Here is a 20,235-nt window from a genome sequence, read left to right on the forward strand (position 1 = left end):
TCTGAGAGTCTTCTAAAAGCAAGTGCCTGCCACACACTGGCCCCAGATGGGGCAGCCTCCGGCTCCAGGTTCAGAACCAATGTGGTTTCACTGATTTGGATGAAGTTGCCTCCTAACCTCTGCCCTGGGCTATTGAGGACCCCAGGGGAGCGCTTCCTAGCACCTTCTCATTGCAGGTTTGAGAGAAGCAGCGACCGGGTTTCCTTTTGACCATCCTCTGGAGGTAAGAGGCACAGAGTAGTGCTAACTTTGCACAGAAAAGCTCGTGGCTTGAGTGAACAAATAAGAAATGATCAGCACCAGAAATGAGCGTTGAGAATGAAATCCCAATATTGGCTGGGTGCAGGCTGGCTAGGATAACTCCCCCATCAACTCTATTGATTCCTTTAAAGTCACCAACGCTTCATAACCCCACCAAGAAGGCCCAAGAGAAAAAGAATCGTGTGGCTACCCATTAGACAGTTTAAAGCACGAAGCAAGTGTCTGCAGAGGCCCAGTTAGCTTCCTGCAAGCTGCAGCTCCAAGGTGGCGTCACCCCAGTCATTTCTGTCCCTCCGGAGTGTGAAGTCAGAAAAGCGCAGGCTCCACTCAAGATCACAGAGATGAAGAAAGGAGCCTGGGAGGTAGCATCGTCTTATTCAGACTCGACATGGTGTCTTTCCAGGTCAGAGGCAGCAGAGAGAAAAAGACTAAGGGAATAGTCTTTTTGTAAGCAAACAGCCGCTTTCACTGCTCCTGGCCAGCCCCTAAGAACCTTCTCTGAGAGAGTGGTGGCCCACCTCTGTGGCAGCAAGGCTGACTGCATTTGGCATTCATGAAAATTCTAACAATGGGGGCATTCACCCTGGAAAGTCTGTAAGAGAAATACTGACATTCACAAAGAAACAGTGGGGGTGAAATACCCAATGGACATAAATGCCCATCTTTAAGCCTAGAGTTCCTGATGTTATTGCCTCAAGTGTTGAGTTTACAGCAGGCCTTCTCAGAGCCTTCATGTGCTAATATATCACTTATGAATCTCCACGAGGATCACAGTGTCTACAGTGTCCCAAGCTTATTCGTTGAGTGAGTCCCCTGCCATTACATGTCCCGTGCCTGTACAAATGCAGGAGGACCAGCTCTGACCTGTTGGCCCCCAGAGGAGGCCACTCAACGAACCCCCATTGCTTCTGGCATTCATTTGCAATTGGGAGTTCACATAGAATCATCTAGGGGGCTTTGAAAACATTCAGATGCTTGGACCTCTTCTCTACCCACGGAATCAGAATTCCTGGGCTGTGGCCCACACACAGGGTGGTTCAAGAAACTCCACAGGTGCCGACTCAAACTCCTGGCTGGAAACAAGGGCTCCTCAGATAAAGTCCAGATACTTCAGAAGGGCAATGCTAAGGCTTTCAGTAACTCATTCATAATTTCACAAAAGCCTCCATGAGCAGTTTCAGAAACCAGGAACTGCTGGTGAGGAAGCAGCCCCTAGTCTGCCTCCTAGCATGAGCTTTTCTAAAACCAGACGTCTAGCTCCCAGTAATGTCTTGGGCATTCCTGTCCATGTGTCTCTGCTTATCCCTGTCCCCCATCCCAAAGTTCTTCTCTCTCCATCCACGGGGATCCTGCTCATCCTTCCAGATTGGGGTGAAATGCTACAGTCTTTAAGCTAGTATCTCCAAGTCCCCTCTCTCTGGTCCTCAGTTCATCCATTTGAACCTCCTGTGAGCCTCTCCACTTTCTACCCTGTATTCTGGAAGCATTAGCCAAGTGGCCACAGAGTTAATGTGAATAAAACAGTTCCGAGTCACATGTCTGAGGAGTATGAATCTCAGAGAGGGTCAAACAGCACACAGGTTCCCAAAGTTATTTGGTCATCTAACCATTTCCCCATCCTTCTGTTATTGCTGCTGCTGCTTTGTTTTTCCCTGAGCATCTCAAGGGACCCTATTTGGGAAACGCTGCCTTCTAATTATTTCCTTCATTCTTTCACTCAACACACGCTCCGGGAATATCAACAAAGTGCCAGGCATCATGCTAGGCACCCTCACATGGTTCGTCTCAGGAGCTTTGCTGAAATAACTTGAGAAGGGCAGCTGTAGCTTATCTATGGACCTATCCCTCCCGTGCTGTCCACAGCAGGTCCCCTATTGATCAATATTGATGAGAACTTAAGCCAGTGACCAGTCTGGTCTGTGGGGACCTATAAAAACAACTCCTGTGACATGGCAGAATGTAAATCACAGCCTGGCACAGGATTCCAAGCATTTGGGAGGGCAGATGGTCTCCTTCACCATGGAATCAGGAAAGAAAAAGTTTAACGGGAAATCCACACACAGGAAGAACATGGTTCTGAGGACACAGTGCATGATTTAAAAAACATGCTCAGCTGGTTAGCTGGCAGAACAAGGACTCTCAGATCACCAGCTTCCTCATAACATTATGCTGAAAGGCACAGAGTTTTAATTAAGAAAAATGTAGCAGAAACTGACAGCTAGATGGTAATGGATGGAGGAGGCCAAGATGCAGAAGCTTGAGGTGGGTCCTGTGGCCAGGCATGAGCTGTGGAGAGGCATGAGCTGGGTCCTGTGGCCAGGCAAATCTGTGGCTCCTGCTGAACTGTGAGAAGCACAGTGGTGGGGCGGGGTGAATGTGCTCCCTGACCAAGATGTAAAGCACCTGCCAGAAGATGGGTAAGTGACAACAAGAAGCCCAAAGTCCCCAGGGCAAGTCAGTTTTGGCTCCAGGGCTGGCACATCCTCTACCATTCAGCAGCCAGGATGCCAGGAGCAGATCCTCTCCAACACAGGTAGTCACGTGTGGGCCGGTGGTGGCACTCAGAACACCTGAAGCTCTTGCCAAGTCTACGTCCATGGATTGGTCAAACACAGGCCAAAACCCTGAGTGGGAAGTAGGAGACAGGGGAGCTTTAGGGAAAGCAGCAATCCATTTACTCCCTCCCCTATCAAATAGCAGGAACTGAGCCTCTGCTGTGTACCAGGACATGAGCAAAAACAATTACAGTCTCTGCTTTCATGAAACGTACAGAGTAAGTGAATAAAGGAAAATTATTCACGCACATAAAGGAAAATTATGATGTGCCTTGGAAGGGGTACCACCGGGTCAGGAAGATGTTCTTAAGTAATGACACATGAGTTGATGTCTGAAGATGAAATCAGAATTCCAGTAGAGGGAACAAATGCAGAGTCCTAGGAGGAAAGGAGCCTGGGGTATAAGGAGAACTAAAAAGAGGCCAGTGAGGTGGGCGTGGAGGGAACAGGGCATGACTGGCATGAGAAGTTTGGAGGGACTCAGTGATAATGGAAGGACTTTGCCTCCATCCCTTAAAGCAAAAGGCAGCAACTCGATCAGATGTGTTCTGAAAAGATCACAGGGTGGACAACAGCCTGGAGGGCCCAGGGCATGCTGGAGTGTGGAGTGTTACCTTGTAAATGTTAACAAGGACCCTCAGATCAACAGAGATCAAGAGCAGGCTAGAGAGAGATTTGGGTGGCAAAATTGGCTGAACTCCATGATGGACTGCATTGCTGGAGGGAAGAGGAGGTAAGAAGGACACAGGAGGATCTCAGCTCCTCAAAAGGTGAACTTTCTCTAGAGCTTGGGTTCTGGATGGCCTCTTTTGGAGGGGGAGCAGGCTGCAGAAGTGTAAGTTTCTCAGACACAGGAAGGGCTTTGTTACATGGGCCCCAGACTGATTCCCTTTCTTTTCTTCCAGCAGTTTATGAACAATTTAGTGAACCCTTACAGGAAACAGGGGAAAGAGCACAGGATTATGGAGTCTGGAAAACTAGGTCCAGCCCAGCCACGGGAATCTAACTACCTGGTTTAACATCACTCAGGGATCAGGACAGAGGTTAGTAACATAACCACCCCATCAGCCACCTGTGGGGGCCAAATGGGAGGCCGATGCAAGAGCTCTGGAAATCATAACTCATCTCCTAGATTTGGGTGGTGGCTTTAAAGACTCTGAGCCTGAGGCCCCAGCCCTGCCTACTCAGCTGGCACCTGCTGGCACCTGCTATCTTTTCTGGGACAAGAAGAGACCACTTGGCAGTCAGTGTGAAGTGCTCAGAGACAAGAGTGCTCAGCTTTTGATTGCCCTGCTCTTTCAGTGATCAAAGGCAGGACTCTCCCTTTGGATTTTAAACCTCTGGTGCGATTACACTCATCCCAGCTAGAAAACCTGGCAGAGGGTCAGGACAGGCCAATGCTGGCAGGGAGTTGGTTCTTCCCTTCCTCTTAGGCTGCAGCTGTGTCTGAAAGACCCATCATTTCAGGGTACATCTGTGCTGTTGCAGCCAGCAGCTGGAGTTTTAGTATACTCTGCTAAGAAGTCAGTTAGCACCTGCTGACGCCACTTATTCTTTAAGAGAGTGTCCGTTTACTGTCAGAAGTGGCAGCATAATGCCATGGTTAAAAAAACAGACACTGGAGCCTTTGCCCGGGTTCAAATGCCTTTCCTTTCTATCTATAAGCCTCACTTTCCTTATTGGTAAGTGGTACCAATGCCTCCTAAGGTACAGGGATGAAATATAACAGTGCACAAAAAAATCATTACCTGCTATTTGTGCATGTGTTCATGTCTATACATACATGCAGGCTGGCAAGAAAGTATTCACTTATTACTTCATTCAACCAGTATCACCTACATGCTATGCACTGTTCTGTGCATTGGAAATGAACAGATGAACTACAGCTTCATCCCTGGAAAATGCATAATCTTTGGGCAGACACAGACAAGCAGAGAGACTGCCATGGTAATGTGTTCACAGGTGCTCTGCAGGGATTCCGGGGACCTCAGAGGAACGCAGCTAACCCAGCACTGGGTACACAGGGGCATGTACACAGAGGGGCTTTGGGGGGCTTCCTGGGGAGGTGAGAAGAGAGTCCAGCCCAGAAGTGAACTGAAGAAAGAAGGGCATTCCAGGGAGAAATAGCAGCAAACAAGAGACTGCCTGATGCATTCCAGGAAATGTACAGAGCTGGAGGGAGAAGGCACATGGACATGCAGCTGCAGAAGAGACCCTTGTCACATCCATCAAGGCCTCTCAGGGCAAGAGATGCAGGAGACAACTTACAATGAAGCACAAAACTGTGGAGGTGATATTTAATACACTATCTGATGGTGATACTATACATTTGTCTATTACAGTCCCTGAACTTCTTCCCTCCAGGTGTAGCCTCTCACAAGCAATTCTGCAAACTCTGAGCATTTGCTAGATTCAGCACACTAGGTGCAGCCTTGTCCACACACGGCTTACCAAGTAGGAAAGGGAGGAGAGGACACAAGAGGATGAACGTGAGGTGTGTAAAAAACAGGCCATCCAAAATGCAGTATCAGGGAGCAGCAGAGCCAGAGCCACGTCTTAAAGGAAAAGTTATTTGGTGGCACAGCTGAGAAGTAAAAATGTGCCTTGGCTTGGCAGGCCCCCACATCGGGGAGATACTGGAGTGTAACAAACCCAAGTATTTGTTCATCTGCTTTCTGCATGGTAAGATGGTTATGGGGCTGTTGCTATAAGATGGGGACTTCCAGGCTGACCTGGAGCAAGACTCTAGGCTTTCTGTCTCTCAGCTTTGGATAAGGGTTGCAAACCCAGTTGATGTCTGACTGTTGGAAGCAGACCTCTGAAGCCCGCTTTTTTTAGGGGAATGCTCTGAAAATCAAACCACAGACTCTAACCCCCATATCACCAGAGCTTGGTTTCCTCATCTATAGACAGGAATAAACAGTGACACTGACCTTACACAGTTTTGGTAAAGACTAAACCAGACACTACATGTGAAAGCTGAGAGGAGTTAAGTGATGTGGCCAAGCCTGCATGATTAAGAAGTGACTGAGCAGGCCGGGCGTGGTGGCTCAAGCCTGTAATCCCAGTACTTTGGGAGGCCGAGACGGGCGGATCACGAGGTCCGGAGATCGAGACCATCCTGACTAACACGGTGAAACCCCATCTCTACTAAACACATAAAAAATTAGCCGGACGCCTGTAGTCCCAGCTACTCGGGAGGCTGAGGCAGGAGAATGGCGTGAACCGGGAAGGCGGAGCTTGCAGTGAGCCGAGATCTGGCCACTGCACTCCAGCCTGGGCGACAGAGCGAGACTCCGTCTCAAAAGAAAAAAAAAAGAAGTGACTGAGCTAGGTTTTAACCCAGGTGGGTCTGCCTCAAAGCAGAGAGCCCCATTTTCTCCCAGGAGCAGGGAAAGACTCTCTAAGTTCCAGAGAAGAGGGGCTGGAAGGGCTCTTCTTGGCGCAATGCCAGCTCTTCTCAGGGGCCTTTGCTGTCTGCAGAGCACGGCAGGAGACACAGATTGATGGCCAAAGAAGAAACCCATTTGCAAGCTCAGACAAAATGGATGAGAAATTGCAACATAGAGGTTTTAGGAGCAATGTCAACTCTATGTATACATGCAATTCTGTTCAGCTTATTTAAATCCACAAATGTGTAACACACTGCATGTATAGCATTGCATTTGAAGTGTGGGTTTCCCAGGATGCAAACTGGATGAAGGGTTTTGGAATGCCAGGGAACACTGCACGGTGCTTTTGGTGGAAAAGCTCATATAGCAAAAACATGTGTCTCACATGGAGAAATAAATCATGTAAACAACTGTGGCCCCACTTCATGCACTGGCACGTACAAAATGTGTTTATTAGCATAATAGCTCACTTCACTGTATTTTGGCTCTTAAGGAGTCCTATAGAAACACTTTCTTCCTTTCCTGTTGGGACATCATGTTAGTCCATTATGGACCAATTGCTTCAGGGAATTGTTAATTCTAAATTAAAATCATTAACCATCAGAAGCGAAGCCTGTGTGTATACAGATTACAATTTGTAATCAATAGGGCCTCGCAGGTCCCAGACTCGTCTACCTGATTGTGTACTTGTCAGCTCAACGGCAGCTCACCCAGAGTGCTTGCTTACCTTGTCATTGCTTTGACCTTGCCTATTGCAACCTAGGAGAATATAAGTTCCAGAATATAAATCGCTTTAGTCTAGGCTGTGCTCAGCATCTAGAAGAGTCTCAGTAACTACCAATGGATAAAACGAATGAGTTAACGAGCAACTGAATCATGACCCAAGAATGCTGAAGCCATGGTAGGCCTCAAGACTCGGCTCAGCTCTGCTGCTGACCCTTCCCTCACCCGCAACTCATGGCCCAGGAGCAGTGGGCTTCTCTCTGTCTCCTTGCTGCATTTCTGTAACCACCTGTATTGCTTGTTATTGCGGTTCTCAAAACATTGGGCTGCCTTTGCTGACTTACAGGCCTGATCCTATGTGGGATGGTGAGTTCTCTGATGGCACCATTATATCTTTTTCATCTTTTTATTCCCAGAGATGAAAGATAAGTGATTACTAGTGCAGCTTTTACAATCAGAGCCCTTGGGAAAACAGGGTCATTATCCTGAGATGGGGAGCGACTTGGAAATGCTGTAGTCGCCCAGGGCCAGGATGTCCTTTGAAAGCCACACTCTCATACCTGCCCAATTTATTCCTAGGGGTCTAGTTACCAGGACACTTTCTATGGATGGCTGTTCTATTAGGGGAGTCGCAGGCATCACTCTCCTGCTACTAGGGGAGTCGCAGGCACCTTCCTTGCCTGGGGGCTGCTGGAAGTGAGCCTATTTTATTAAGCACACATGCATGGGGACAGGGGCATTCCAAGCCAAGGCAACCTTAGAGGACACAGATTGGCTGGCCTTCTCATCTACCAATGCATTCTGGAACTTAAATTTTATGGACAATTCCAAATTACAGCATTGGTAGAAACCATTGTGGAACACGGGGCCAGACATAACATTAGGATATTAAAATTGTCTCTCTTCAGAAATAACACAAGTTCTTCAGATTCCTCATGGACTAACAGGTACGATTAACAGACAGTCTTCTGTAGCAGTGCTTTCATTTTTGAGACAGCACTGGCAGTGAAGAATTGTGTTATTACAGTTTTACACTCATGGAAAAGAAGCAGGGGGGAGTTAATGATTGTAGGGCTGGTGAGGAACAGAACAGGGGGCTGAGCACAAAGCAGTTCAAGCTTCTCTCCACGAATGTCTGGCATCTCCATAGAAGGCACACATTGTTACACAGAAGTTTAGTAAACAGACTTTGACTGCTAGGAAATGTCTAAAGCACAGGAGGACTGCATCTGCCACTGCTGAAGTCTGATCTGGCTGAGTGCCTCATTTCTGCACAGAGGGCACTGACCACCTCCCTTCTGCATCCCAGCTTCCCTGGGAAGTAGTGCCTGACCTTGCCCCTCGCTGCATGAGCCCACTCATTTCTAAAATCCAGCAGGACTTCAGGGGAGCCGAGTAAGGAGTCATGTGCATTAAGGAACCCCACACATACCTCGCCTGATGGTCGCTGAGCAGCTTCTGAGACTGCCAGGCTACATTCAGCTCCTCGTCATTTTCCTCATCTTTAAAGGATTGTGCTGAAGATGGAAACAACTTGGGGGGTGGGGGGGCTCTCATTCTCATTCTGCATCATTGTTTGTGCTTCACCATTTTTTCAGAAAAGTTGCACATTTTTCTTTAAAAATGATAGCAAGAGCTTTGCTGCATTCTAAAGTGTGACTGTGTCATTAAGACTGGGTTAATATTTCTTTCTTCAGGAAAACATCTCTCATCTTTAGTGGAGGCAATGAAAGGACAAAGTGAATCTATAGAAATGTACTTTGGAGTTGGCTTTATTTATTTATTTATTTTTTCATTTTGAGATGGAGTCTCGCTCTGTCACCCAGGCTGGAGTGCAGTGGTGCAATCTCGGCTCACTGCAACCTCTGGTGAGCTTGAACCCAGGATCAACTGATTCTCCTGCCTCAGCCTCCCGAGTAGCTGGGATTACAGGCACATGCCACCAAGCCCGGCTAATTTTTGTATTTTAATAGAGATGGGGTTTCACCATGGTGGCCAGGCTAGTCTCAAACTCCTGACCTCCAGTGATCCACCTGCCTTGGCTTCCCAAAGGGCTGGGATTATAGGCGTGAGCCACCGCGCCAGGCTGGAGGTGGCTTTTTAAAGAATGCTGATATCAGGCAAAGGAAGCCAACTTCAAAAGTCCTTTATTGCTTCCAGGGGCTTATAGGTGGCCTGAAAGAATTCAAAAAAGCTCCACAGAATATTTTGCTTCCTTCTAAAGACATTTACGTTTATTAAATGTCAGGTCCTATATTAACCACTGGGTCCCTTTAACAAATAGTAGCTACTTCATTTTTGTTTTTATTAAGCAAGTCAGGTTATTTACTTCTCAGGAATAAGTTAAGCACCTGGCTGGTAGAGGCCAGCCATGCAAGCCAATATTATTCTGCCTCCACCAAGCCCCAAGCACCCCAGTCCTGGGTGCTACCCCTTCACTCATCACCCCCATCCCAATCCCCCTACTGTTCTGAGCAGAGGCAGATGAGGCCACCTTTACCTCTCAGCTGCTGGAAACAGGAGGCACTGCTGTCTGGCTCCAGGGGGTGCCTCAGGACCCCGTTGCTGGGCTTGGGCCTCTCGTATTCTCTTTCAGGGAGCATGGCCTGCTCGCTTTCCATGGCGGGGTCTGAGTGCGGGGGCAGGGACTGTGGAAACCCAAACATCAAGAGGGAAGAGAAGAAGAGTAAGGCACCGCAGAGCAGAAAGCCACCCCACCAGGCTCCGATCCAGCGGGGGTCATCCGGAGTGATGTCCAGGTTACCTGCAAATGGAAAGAGCACAGCTTAGTGGAGAAAAGAAGGCTGTACCACTGGGGATTTTGCTGAGAATCTGACTCAGTTGAATAGAGAGGGCAAGGGCTCTAGAAATGACCTGGGGTTGGGAACAGTGGCTGCCAGGCTACATCAGCAGCAGTTCTGTTTCTCTCAAAGCCGAAGGCTGATCACATTCCCTCCTTAATTTTCTTGTCTACCCTGTGTTTACATCAGTCTAAACAAAAACAGTGAGAAGCCAGACATTCTCTGAATTTAGGTTAAAACTGACTGGCTTGGCAGAGCTGCCAAGGTGTGTTCAAAGAAACACAAGGGAGTGTTTATTGTTCAGAGGTAGATTTTCATCAGGCATATTCACTCTTGGCTTCCAAAAAGCAGCTCATATGAGATCCCACTCAAAGCCCCACTCACTGTCTTAAATTAGGTTCACAGCTCGTAAGGGGAGGCACACAATAGGGTTTTACAGCATGGCCTCTGAAGCCAGGCTGCCTGGGTTGAAGTCCTACCCCTTGGTCTCTGTGTGACCCTAGGCCAGTGGTTTGAACTCTCTATGCCTCAGTTTACTGATCTGTATAACATCTATGATGATGGCAGTACTTAGTGGGAAGATCAAATGACCACACCAGATATAAAATGCTCAGAAGAGTACCTGGCACATGCTGGGGCATCCAGATGATGGTAGCCTGTTATTTATGGTGAGGGTCCTTTGTTTCCATGCTACTAGTGGAGAGGTGAACGCCAACCTTGGTGGTGGCCTGTGGCTTGGCACCAGCTCTCTAATACAATGCTTTGCAGCCAACTCATGTCCTTAAAGGTACTATGCATGTGGTTTGGTGGCCTTGTACCACTATTTCTTTGATTTTGCCAGCTAAGTCACAAGAACATAAACTTCAGCTTACCCTTTGGTACAGTTTTTTTCTTTCTCTCTCTTTACAACTGCCTTGCACAGCACGGCTCCCAGGCGAGCTGCTTAGAAATGTCTCTTTGATAACAAACCATGCCCCTGGAACACGGAAGGAGAACTGGGGAGATCTGGGCAATGGTGTATGAAGTAGGACCAACAGGGCTGCAGGCCTGGAGCAGATGGATGGACAGCTCTGGGAAGAGCAATGACCGCAGACACCAGATGAACACTTCAGCATTCATAAAATGCTCTCCCTGAAGACTCCTCAGCTAGCATTAATGATAATGCCAGTCATCATTTATTGAGGGTTTCCTCTGCACCAGGCATTATGCAGAGCACATTCTTAACTGTTCCAGCCAACCTTCCCCATAACTCTACAAGGCAGGACTTTTATTATCTCTATTTTCTATAGACGGAGAAACCGAGGCTTGGAAAGGTTAGGTTCCTTGCCCAGGTTCATTGGGCTGAAGGACGGAACACAGGTATACACATGCCAAGGTCCACGCTCTCACCTTTCTGTTCCACTGCCCCTCTTCAACGTCTGGACTTTGTTTTGGGCTCCCTATAGGGCCTGAGGTGAATGATCAATTCCTGCTCTTTGTGCCATGAGCCTAAGGCTGCCAGCTCTTCCAGTAGGTAGCAAGTGGCCTTTAGAACACTGGTAGTCACTGTCCTGGAGACGCTGACATACACTCAGCAGCAATAATAGCACTACGATGGACCAGATGTTTCTGCATAGCTACAAGCTAGAGAGGGGACAGTGTAAGCTTTGAGAACTTGGGGTCAAATCCCATCTCTGCCACTTACTAGCACGTGATACTGGGCAGAATACTTGCGAATCCCAGCTCTGCCACTTACTAGCATGGGATACTGGGCAGGTTACTTACCCTCCTTGAGTCTTAGCTGCATCATTTGCAAAATGAAGACAGCTTCAACCTAGAGTGGTTGCAAGGATGACAGGCAATGAGCAAGAATCACCTGATGCATAGGGGGCTCTTTATATAGAGAGTAGATCTTGTTATTTTCACTTTTATGTACATATATATATATAAATGAGAATCTCAAAATAGGGATCTTTTTAAAAGGTACGGCATGGGAAAACACAAGGTGATCTTGAAAGCATCTTTATGCAAATGTGGGAAGACACAAGGAAGTGAAATTGCCTCTGGTAGCTGAACAGGAATGTTTTCACTAGTCACTTACTGTGTTTCTTCACCTGCTGCCAAGCAATGAATGAAAACAGAAGACGGCAAAAGGGAGGTGAAGTATTTATTTCCTCCATTGTCTCCAGGCTCCATAAAGGGGGAATTGAAAAGCTGGCAGATGTGAGCGGGTAAAGAGAGAGAAATCCTAGCAGTTGTTTGTGGGAACAAAATTAGAAAAGTCATATTTTAGTTAGGAATTTAGTGACTCTGTTGTTCTATGTGTGAGAAAACATCCCAGGGAGAGGGACAGTGATGGGGGAGGTGACGGTTTGTGTGAAGGTGTCAACTTGCTCCCTGTAGGTATGTGTATGTGTGAGGAAAGCCGACATTGGCTCAGTTTGAAAGATGGGGAAGGGCACGTCACCTGTGTCAGAACCAAAGCCCATCTGCCACCTGGGCAAGGACAGGAGACGGGGCCCGCGTGAAGGTGGCGTACAGCAGCATTCTGTAGATCCAAGACACTCATCACTGACTATTTTGGGAAGTATTGATTTTTTTCTCCATTTCAATTATCCGGAGCACTGTGGCAGACATAGAAATAACATGCGGAGGAAAACCGCTCAGCTGTAGAGTGTGCTGCCCTGAGGGCAGGGGGAGGCTTGGTGAGTTTGATCTAGGAAAGACAACTAATGGTTGGACCTGTCTGAAAAATGTCTTACCTCTGTCCATCTCTATAACAAACACTATTTTTTCTTTTCTTTTTTTTTGAGGCGGATTCTTGCTCTGTCGCCCAGGCTGGAGTGCAGTGGCATGATCTCAGCTCACCACAACCTCCACCTCCTGTGGAGGTTGATTCTCCTGCCTCAGCCTCTCGAGTACTGAGATTACAGGCGCCCACCACCATGCCCGGCTAATTTTTGTACTTTTGGTAGAGATGGGGTTTCACACCATGTTGGCCAGGCTGGTCTTGAGCTCCTGACTTCAGGTGATCCACCCACCTTGGCCTCCCAAAGTGCTGGGATTACAGGTGTGAACCACTGTGCCCAGCTAACAAGTAATATTTTTATGAGGCATTTTGGCTAGTTATGGTGAAAAATCTCCCTCCACCTGCTGGTAATCATCTGTCAATGCTCTACAGATACTGTTTCAGTACTAGGGATATTGAGGGAGAGTTCTCTGTGTGGCTGGAAGAGGACAGTGTGGTAGATGTTATTAGTGTCTGCATTGGATCCTCCACCTCTGATGTCAAGGAGGATGACACCTCCTCATTCTGTGAAGTTAGGTGTAACCATAAGCCACAGAGATTTGCCTATGAAATGTGAGCAAGGGGGTTATGTATCATTTCTGGGTGGAAGTGTGTATGAGCTGGTGCATGACTCCAACCCGTCTTTCCTCGTAAGATGGTATCTGACAGGCTACAATAAACGAAATGTCCATGTTGATCTGCATTGGATCTAGCACAAAGAAGAAAGAACCATTTAGTATTCTAAGCTGCTGAGATTTGGGAGCTGTTTGTTACTGCAACATAACCTAGTCTACCCTGACTAGTACAAAAGGTTTAGGAAATAAAAATCCATGTTCTATAAGAACAGCCATCTCAGGCAGGCTTGACATAGCAAAGTATTGTTTTAGGTAAAGGTAGAGAGGAAGGCTTGAAAACCTCTTTACTTCTCTATTTGGTTCTAGTTAGTGTCTTAACTTTAAAAAAACAGCTGCAGTTTCAGCCTTCTGGCAAGGGCTGCTTTCAGTAAGATACCCAGAACAAAACTGAAAGCACCACTCTGTCTCATTTACTTAGATACATTCAATTGCCAACAAAACTAAACACATGAATAAAGAAAGATGTTGAATAAAATGAGGTAGAGACAGCATCCCAGGCTGAGGGAACAGGCTGAGCCAAGGTGTGGCACACTCAGGGGACTCTAAGTGAATAGGCTCAACTCCCTCATCAAGCCACTAATCTACCCCGTGGTCATTTCAGACAATGAGAACAGATGCCATTTCATTCTGAGGGAAGTCTGGTAAAGGGGACAGGAGAAAAGGGTTGCAGAGTGGAACAAAGAGAGCCATACACTGGGTGTACCATGATGGAAATGTCTGTCATGAAGCCAGGCACATCTTGGACTTGTCTTGACATAGGTGTCAACAGGTGTAGAAGGTTTTTCTCCTTTTCTAGATCCATTTCCCCTATTTATTTATTTATTTATTTATTTATTTTTGGAGATGGAGTTTCACTCTATTACCCAGGCTGGAGTGCAGTGGTGAGATCTCAGTTTACTGCAACCTCCACCTCCCAGGTTCAAGCAATTCTCCTGTGTCAGCCTCCCAAGTAGCTGGGATTACAGGTGCCTACCATCACGCCCGGCTAATTTTTTTATTTTTAGTAGAGACAGGTTTCACCATGTTGGCTGGTCTGGTCTCAAACTCCTGACCTCAGGTGATCCACCTGCCTCGGCCTCCCAAAGTGCTGGGACTATAAGTGAGAGCCACTATGCCCGGCCTTATGAGATCCATTTTTCTAACCCTTCCACTCTTTGTGTCTGACTTTTGGGTTGTTCTTATTTGTTGCTTGTATTGGGTAAGTTGAGAGTTGTTGACAGCTGTTTACTCTTTCTGCCAAAGGTCAACTGAACTAGGGGGCTCACTCAGATTTCCACCCATTTCCAAGATCAAATGAAAAGTCACTGGAAATACAGTTAAACCAGTTTAAAACTAACCAACCAACCTATCCACAAACTCATGAGGATACCTGAGATCGTGAGAAGAGCAGATCAAAGCAAACTGGCGACATTTACTTCTTATTCCTGGGACAGATTGACTTTTTTGTGTGTGTGTGTGTAGTTCATTTACCTATTTGTTTAACCTATGTTGCCACACTTTTGCTATGGGACTCAAGAATTCTAAGAGTATCATTAAGTTACAAACCTAATTAGAAAATGGAGACAGGAAGGGGCTAAGGTTGGAGGGTGGTATTGAACATCTAGAATCCCAGCCATTGGGCTAATTAGCCCAAAATGAAGGAATCTAGCAGTAGCAGCCAGCCCTCAGGACAGCAGAGCAGGAGGCTCTCAGTCTGTTGACCTTTCTTGTGAGGCAAACAGATGGCCGCATCTTGTTCCAGCTGCAAAAGCCATAGAGCCTTCTGTGAGGCTGGCTGGTGTGTGCCTCAGGACAAGTCTGCACGGATGTGTGGTGAGGCTAGGTCATCTCAACAAGGCCTTTGTCCATGGAAGGGAGCCCCCTTCTGGCTACATTCCTGGAGATGTTTCAGGGAAGCCAGCTGTTCTGTTAAGAGTGGGGCTTTGAGGTCAGACAGGCCTGGGAATGAATCCTTGCTCTATCCCTAGCTGTGGAAACTGTTAACCTCTCGGATTTCTTATTATAAGTATTTATTGTGTGCTTACTATACACCAGGCATTGTGCTAAATGCTTTGCATGAGTAGCTCATGCCATCCACACACAGACTCAGGATGTGTGTGTCATGTCCCCAGGATCACAGAACTCGTAAGGCGGGTAGTCAGGATTCAAATGGAGTCTGATTCCAGTGCTCGAATTCTTAACCACTGCATGATAATGCCTCACCTAATAGTAGGATCTACACTCCCATAAGAATGTGCTGAGGCTCCAATGAGGCAATCTACGTACAGCTTTAATAAGTGACCAATTCATGGCTGCTGGTATTACTAATCTTCTTGTAATAAACCCACATAGTTAAGGCTTGCCAAGGCAGTGATTAGATATGTATTCTGCTACCAAGTCCTTCTTTTCTTCAAGGTCCTATTCTCACCCGGGGTTCAGTTTAATAAAGAACCTAAAAAAGAAATCCTGGAGGCACCATCATTTCTTCCCCCAGCTCTCAGCGGACAGATTTATTCTCCCTGAGCTGAGGAGCAAAGGGAACCATGTAGGGATCAAACACAGATGAAAGGCAGCAGCAGAAGCAGCCCATGTCTAAGTGGAGCCAGTTGGGACCTCCAGGCAAGGTGCCCCGTGGGGGCTCTCACCCCAGAGCTGGCCCATGTCTACAACCAACCCTCCTTGGCACCCCCAGCTGCATCTACTCACAAGTTTCAATCAGGCTTCCTCACTGGATTCTCCTCTCAATGTGGGCACCAGGCTATGTGGTGTACGCCACCTTCTCTCCTCCATCTACCCCATAACGAGGGCCCTCTGTGGACCTGCCTTGCTGCTTCCCCACAAATTTCAGGCTGCTGCTTTTCCTGGACCCCAGTCTCAGTTGGGACTTCAGAAACATGTGTCCGTGTGTGGCCCTCGTCTATTAATGCCTACAGTAATGTTCCCATACCATGGACAGCCCTACAGAAGAGTACTGCTTTAGGAAAGCAAGGAAAAGATAGGGGAGGCCCTAAAGAAATTAAGAATCCCTTCCTCAAATACAGCCCAAATCCACCCTCAGGCAGCAAGTTTCAGTCACAAGATTAGAAACAATAAAAACTGCTGGAAACTACAGAATTCTGTGGCTGATTCCCTAAATAGGATAAATGATATTCTTCTGCCCTCTACTGGTAAAGAGGTGCACCAACCTTCACGATGCCTCTGGGAAGGACACAGACAAAGATCATGACTGACAATGCACCTTGCATTCTTTAGAAACAGAAAGAGAATTCCATTATCAACTTGGTAGGGAAGGCTGCCATCAGTGAGATGCCCACATGGGACTGAAAAGAGCCCACTTGCCTTACATCCATGGAGGCACCAAGTAGCCAATGAGACTGGAACCATGGATCACACCGCTACACCCTGGGCCTTAACGGGCAAACAGAGATGCTGAACACAGTAAGATGGAAACAGCATTTCAGGCTGAAGGAACAGCCTCAGCAAATGGAGGGAACTGGGAGTGGATGGGCTAAGCCCCCTCCAGCCATCTGTCTACCTGTTGGTCATTTGGGCACTGAGTGAAGGTGCCGTTTCATTCTCCTAAGAGAGTTTGGTGAGTGAAATCTTCACAGGCAGGCTCAGGAGGTCTGGGTTTTATAGAGATACATTCCTTGGATTGGGGACATCCCTTCCTCTGTCTGTGACTCAGTTTCCTCATTTGTAAAATGAAAGAGTTGGAAAGGAATGATGTCTGAGGCTCTTTCCAGCTCAGATAATCTGGTCATTCACAGGGTTTTGGTTCAAAGGCCACCACTGATACCACTGAGGGCAAAATATGCCACCTGGCCACTTTGCTACCCTTCAAGGTGGCTTCCCCATTGCATCAGGAGTATGCCTCCTCTCTATCCCCTCTGCTGGCCCTGTTTTGTGCTGCCTTGGGTGCAGTGGTGGAAGCTGGCCTGTCTACACGAACAAGATGGAAACCGACTCACTTCACATGTCCTGTCTCTTCCCAGCCCACCTCTTACCGCACTCCCTAGGAAATGGGTTCAAAGGGCCAGCTGACGGCTACAAAACACCAGCACTCAATCACCTTCTGAACAGACTCAGCAGTTTAAAAGTATAAGTAAATAAGGCTGCCTCTGATTTCTTTTTTTTTCCACTTGGAAATCTGTAACATCATTAGCTACAAGTAAATATATCAGTGGGATTAATGGAGTGAATCACAAAGTGACTTGATTGGATTTAAAACCACATTATTTCTTTGGGGTGAATTAGTAAATTTAGCACCGTCAAGAGATGATGGATTGAGAACCTGGGGACTGAGAATTCTTATTGATCCTGAGGATAGATCAGCATGAGAAGCAAAGGCTGGAATGGCTTCTCACCCTGTTTTCAGAGAGAAAGGAAATACAGCTTTGCTACATGCTAAACTACATGTAAATATAGTGTTCCTTTTCAGACACAAGTAGAGATGTGACCGCACATGGTAGGCAACGACCCAGATGGTCCCCTAAAATCCCTGCTGCCTGGTATTCTGGTCCTTGTGTAATAATCTCTTCTCTTTCGATAGTAAACCTGAACAAGTGACTAGCTTCTAACAAACAAAATACAGCAGAAGTAATGAGATGTCACTTCTGAGATTGGGTTATAAAAAGACTGTGGCTCCTGCCTCACGTGCTCTCTCTCACCTTCTCTTGGGTTGTTTGCTTCAGGGGTGTCATGGTGAGGTAGCCCCCTCCTGTGGGCCCATGGCAGTGAGCTTGGAAGTGGATCCTCCCCAAGTTGAGCCTTGGGATGACCCAAGACCAGGTTGCCACCTTGCCACACCTTGACTGCAGCCTCATAAGAGACCTTGAACTAGAACTGCCCAGTGAAGCTGCTCCTGTATTCCAGACCCACAGAAAAAAATATGAAGAACTGCGTGATAAGAAATGTCTGCTGTTTTAGGTCACTAGGTTTGGGGTCATTTCTTATGCAGCAACAGGAAACCAATACACTACATGACTTACTTTTGTTAATGAAATATGAGGGGAAACATTGTATGTCATTTCTGAGTAGAGGTTTCAAGGGCCAGAATAAAACTGGTTTCCTGCCTTGGTAACTGTGCAAGTTGGGGTCAGGATGGAACTTCTGTGAGCCTGGGCCCGGGGTGCTGGGAATGCTTACTGGTCCTGAGAACAGATCAACAGGTGACCATGATGAGCCAAGTCTCCCTGACCCCGACACTGCCGACCTACCCTGCACATGTAGTGTGACCAAGAAATAAACCTTAGTTGTATAAAACCACTGAGGTTTTGGGACCGTCTGTCACCACAGCACAGTCTAGCCCATTGATCTCGCATCCCATTCAATCCCACAATCGTGGATTGGGGAACTCAGGGTCTTCTGAGACTTGCACTTCCTGCTAAGAACACAAGTTCTGATTAAAATGGTTTTGAATGTGGATATTTCCTCACAAAGGCCACCACAACAGTGTCTTCTAAAAGCATTTTCCAATATTCTGTCTCACTGACCCCATTCGTACACTTGCACTTCCAGAACACATGCTCCAACTCTTAGTTTGGAAAGTAGGATCCTCACATAGGTTAATGGGCCACCACTCAATGAGCATATGCCAAGCATTTCTACACAGACACTCTCATTAAATTCGTATCTGCCAGGCAGATATAATTACTGTTACCCTTTATTTACAGATAAGGAAAATACAGATTTGAGGAGTAAAATCAGCTACTGGGGGTTATTCAGCCTCTAGGTAGATGTTGGCAGAACCCAGACTTGAGTCAGGCCCTCTGAATCAACACTCAATGTTCTTTCAACTAATCTCGGGTGAGCCCCAGCTACAGAGGCAGGGGCATCAAGACTGTCTCTGAGCAAGAAGGTTTTAGAACCCACAGGCTGAAGCCACATTTATGAGGGAGGAAATGCTTGTGGGTGGAAGGTAGACATCAAGATATATTCCTTACTTGTGTCAATGAAGACTGCATCCACGTAGATTTTGGTACAGAAAGAGCCCAGGATAAACCCGCAGGCTGGTCCAAATACCAGCATCGTGAACAGGATTCCTGAAAGAAGATGGTAAGAAAATAAAAAAAGAGATTACAAAACAGAGGCTATTCAATGAGCAAAATCACCAAAGGTCAAGGATATTATTTTACATGGATGAGATGAGATGTCTGCTTTTACAAATGACATTAGGAATTATTCTAAAAATCCTAGAGGGGAAAGCCTGAATTTATAATTTTTGGAAACTCTATGAAAGCACTGTATATTATGCTACAATTCTATACTATTTTGGTAGATTGCTTTGAAATTTGTGTCCTTTACTTTTAGAGGACGTCACCCCACATCAAACATATTTAAAAAATCTGCATCTATCATTAAATATTTTTTCTGCAATCCACACTTTTGAAAAGACTTTTATAATTTTGCTTTTACATTTATTTGGCTTTATGTAACTCATTTAATCTATGGTTGGCTAAGATCCCTTGACACCCATTGTGCAAACTCAGGAATTTTTTGTGAAGTGAGGATAATCTACGCCACAAATTATTTTCAAATATAATAAAATGTTCATGACTCTGAAATTTAGCAAATAGCAAAGTTCTCATGATGGTAAATATCTAACATTTAATTACATATTTATTAATTTCAATTCTTCAATTTCTCTCCATGTTTTGAAGTCATTATCTGTTTCCATTGTTGTTGTGGCTATAACAGCTGTTCAGGAATTAAGTGTTTCTGTAGGACCTGAGAAGATGGCAAGTTCTGGGCAGTGCTTAAGTATCTGATGGACACAATACCTGGTATTTTACACAGCAATTTTAGGACATTCTGGGAAAAGTACTGATCCCAAACTCAAACCCACAGGCTGTATCTATTTAAGTTTCAATTGGGTAGACATTTCTTGAGCACTGACAGTTCTCCAGGCCCTGGAGGCAAAAATAAGCATCAAGAAAGTGGCTCTTCCCTTTAGAAGCTGGCCATCTGATGAGGATAGTCAGTGCATGGGTAATTCCAACCCAGGCAGCTCCAAGGGTGGGTGCTAACAGGCCACACAGGCACCTGAAGAGCAGGGTGAGAGACGAATTTCATGGCAGGGAACCTAAGCCCTGTGGAGGGTAGCTCTCCAGCCTAGTCTGT

The 20,235-nt window shown here is 46.5% G+C and overlaps 1 protein-coding gene across 1 annotated transcript in view; it reads right to left on the minus strand.

The window, feature by feature from the left end:
• Positions 1-20,235, minus strand: part of SLCO3A1 (solute carrier organic anion transporter family member 3A1) — a 321,497-nt gene that overhangs the window by 54,940 nt on the left and 246,322 nt on the right. Inside the window, 2 exon segments of the mRNA XM_033188916.1 lie at positions 9,432-9,695; positions 19,059-19,157. Coding sequence (XP_033044807.1) covers positions 9,432-9,695; positions 19,059-19,157 — 363 coding nt within the window.

This window comes from Trachypithecus francoisi, unplaced genomic scaffold, assembly GCF_009764315.1.
Source record: "Trachypithecus francoisi isolate TF-2019V2 unplaced genomic scaffold, Tfra_2.0 Lachesis_group3, whole genome shotgun sequence".
Taxonomy (NCBI): domain Eukaryota; kingdom Metazoa; phylum Chordata; class Mammalia; order Primates; family Cercopithecidae; genus Trachypithecus; species Trachypithecus francoisi.